Raw genomic sequence first — 2,924 nt, 5'->3', positions numbered from 1 at the left:
GGTAGCTGAAAGAAGGCTGATTTAGCATCCATAACTGTATAATATCTAGCTTTTGGAATGCTTGATAACAGTTCTGTTGGCGATGGTATTTGATAATTATCTCTAATAATGTATTTATTTAATTCACGCGGATCCATACACAGGCGTAATTTTCCTTGTTTCTTTTTAACAATAACCATTGGATGGAGCCAACTAGAAGTTTCTTCTGTCTTTTTTAAGATTCCTTTTCTAACCAGATCCTCTAATTCTTGTTTAACTTCTGTTTTTAAAGCTTCTGGGATCCTTCTAGGAGGGACAAGTTTTGGAATTGCATTTTGATTTAATTTGATTATAACCTCATGTTTAAGTTTGCCACTTCCCTCAAACACACTGGAATAGGATTCCAAAATATTTTCTGGGTTAAGTTCCGGTGTAATAGAATTTATCCTTTTAATTAGGTTTAGCTTTTTGCATGCATCTCCGCACAATAGAGGTAACCCACGTGTCCTGACGACAAGGAATTTGCTCGTGGTTTCATGGCTTCCAGACTTGAGTTGGAGGTGACATTCACCAACGATCGGTATTCTCTCACGTGTGAAGGTATAGGCTTTGACCTTGGTCTGTTTTATCTTTGGAGGATTGGTCCACTGCTTCAAATGCGTCCAAGAAATAACATTAGTGTCCGCTCCAGTATCTAATTTTATTTTAGTAGGATTCCCATTTATTTCAATTACTTCTTCCCAGTGTTCATGCGTGACTTCATTCAGCACAACGATTCTATCCAATAGATAATCTTCCTCATCTGAGATGATGGTGGAATTAGTATTATCAATTTCATTTATTTTCTTCGCTTCACATGCTGAAGAAAAATGGTTTTTCTTTTTGCATTTATAACAAAATTTGCCAAAAACTGGACAGTTTCCATACTCGTGTATAGTTAGGCATTTGTAACATTTTTTATTCTTGACACTATTTTTATTCGTCATACACGTATTCGATTTTTTCGGTTTATCTTTTTGTCTTGGAAACTGACTTTTCACTTTGTTCACTGTTATTTCTGTTGCCCTGATTTTAGATAATTGGTGCTTAGATAGTTCGGATGCTCTTGTCATGTCTATTGCCTTGGCCAATGTTAATGTCGGATTTTGCAGCATTTTTTGTCTGATACTATCATCTTGTGTGCCTAAGACAATTCTGTCTCTTATAAGAGATTCGGTTAGGGTGCCAAAATCACATCCTTGAGCTTTTGTACATAGCTCTGTTACAAATTCGTCTACAGTTTGTTCTGGTTTCTGTACAAGCGAGAAAAATACATATCTACTATAGATAGTGTTCTTATACGGCTGGAAATGGTCCGTGAATTTAGCTAAGATTTCATCCACTGTCGGATTCGAGGTATTTTCGTCTAAATGGAAATTATTGTATATTTCTAAGCCTTTCTCTCCGATAATATGGAGTAGGATGGCTCTCTGCTGTGGAATACTTTTTGCAGGTAAATCTATAGCCGTTGCATAAATATCAAATCGTTGCTTCCATAAACTCCAATTTTCTGGATTCGACGTGTCCATGGAAAATGGTTCCGGAGGAGTTAAACTATTCATCTCGCTTTTTAATTATATATTTTTTCCTGTTACTTTAAAGTAATCGTTATTTTGATATACAAAGGAGACTGTCTGTCTGCCGCAGCTCAACCTTTGAACGAAGTTTCTAATTACTTGTTAAGCTGGCGCGTGTTTGTTAAGCCTCGTTTCCTTTACTGGCTTGATTATCCACTGCCACCATGTTTTATATGGTTTGCTTTGTGTTTATACGCCGTTTGTGACGCACTTAAGACAGGAATACAAACACTTACTCTGAATACTTTATTCAGGGTTATACTTGGACCGGACGATCTCCAGTCCCATACACTAAACAGGGCCGTCCGTCTTGCACGTGCCGCTCTCCCTCTGGTGTTGCCAGATCTTTCCGTAACACTGTTGATCGAACGATTCAAAGCAACCGCCGCATTCGCTTGAAGACGCTGTCAAAAAAATTGCTCGGTGTCGTTTGGTCATTTGAAGAAATTGCTGGCTAGAGAGAGGTTCCGTTCCGACGAGGAGGTCAAATTGGCTATTCGCAGATGGTTGTATGGCCAGAAAATGGTGTTCTACAACGCAGGCATCTTCAAGCAGAGGCACTGCTAGGACAAGTGCTTGAACCTGAATGGTTTCTATGACAAGAAGTACCCTAATCCACACATATTTCATTTCGTATATTCTGTATTTTCCATATGCATTAAAACTTTTGCTTAAAAAATAAAGGGCGTTGCTTATTGAAACCCCCTCGTATAGCCAGAAAATAAAAAGAGGCACTATAATAAAAAACGAAGAAAAACGCTTTATTAGTAAGATTTATTATTTATTAGCTTCTTGTAATCACTCATGAATGATTTCATTATCGTAGCAAAGGCACAATTTCGTGTGCAATAACGGTACGATTTAGTACCTTGTTAACGAGACACTATTTTGCATCACGAAGAAGAGACCGAGACATTTTCCCCCAAGAGTTCTATTACTACGAAGATATTCCGCATCTAAAGCCAAAACTAAATTCGAGGCTTTTGTTATGCAACATAGTTACAAAAGTTAATTATTAAAACGAGGAATTATTTTATTGTGACATGCCCGACTGCAATTTTTAATCACATTTTTAATTTATTTCATTTAAAATATATGCTCTCCACCTCAACATATTACTGTAATTGTAGTGTCTTGTCCCTGTACCATCATACTTTTTCTTTAACAACACAGTTGTGCCTGTCGTCTATTAACTGCTTTCAGGGGAAATTTTGAATTGAAATAACGTGACTTTCGATTTGCATCGGAAGTTCTTGTATAGACAGACGGACGGACGACAGTGGTAATTTATAGGTCTACACTTTTTTTCAAATTTCAGCACAATTACAA

The 2,924-nt window shown here is 37.1% G+C and overlaps 1 protein-coding gene across 1 annotated transcript in view; it reads right to left on the bottom strand.

Annotated features, from left to right (window-relative positions):
- LOC111622104 (uncharacterized protein K02A2.6-like) overlaps nt 1-1,917 on the bottom strand; it is a 6,431-nt gene extending 4,514 nt beyond the window's left edge. The window contains 1 exon segment of the mRNA XM_023364421.1: nt 131-1,917. Within this exon segment, the coding sequence (XP_023220189.1) occupies nt 131-1,580 (1,450 nt within the window). The 5' untranslated portion in view covers nt 1,581-1,917.
- Nucleotides 1,918-2,924: the final 1,007 nt, after the last annotated feature.

Source organism: Centruroides sculpturatus, unplaced genomic scaffold, assembly GCF_000671375.1.
Source record: "Centruroides sculpturatus isolate CEXI.00-Female unplaced genomic scaffold, Cexi_2.0 scaffold11, whole genome shotgun sequence".
NCBI lineage: Eukaryota > Metazoa > Arthropoda > Arachnida > Scorpiones > Buthidae > Centruroides > Centruroides sculpturatus.
The sequence above is the reverse complement of the archived record's forward strand: the minus strand, read 5'-3'. Positions and strand labels throughout refer to the sequence as shown.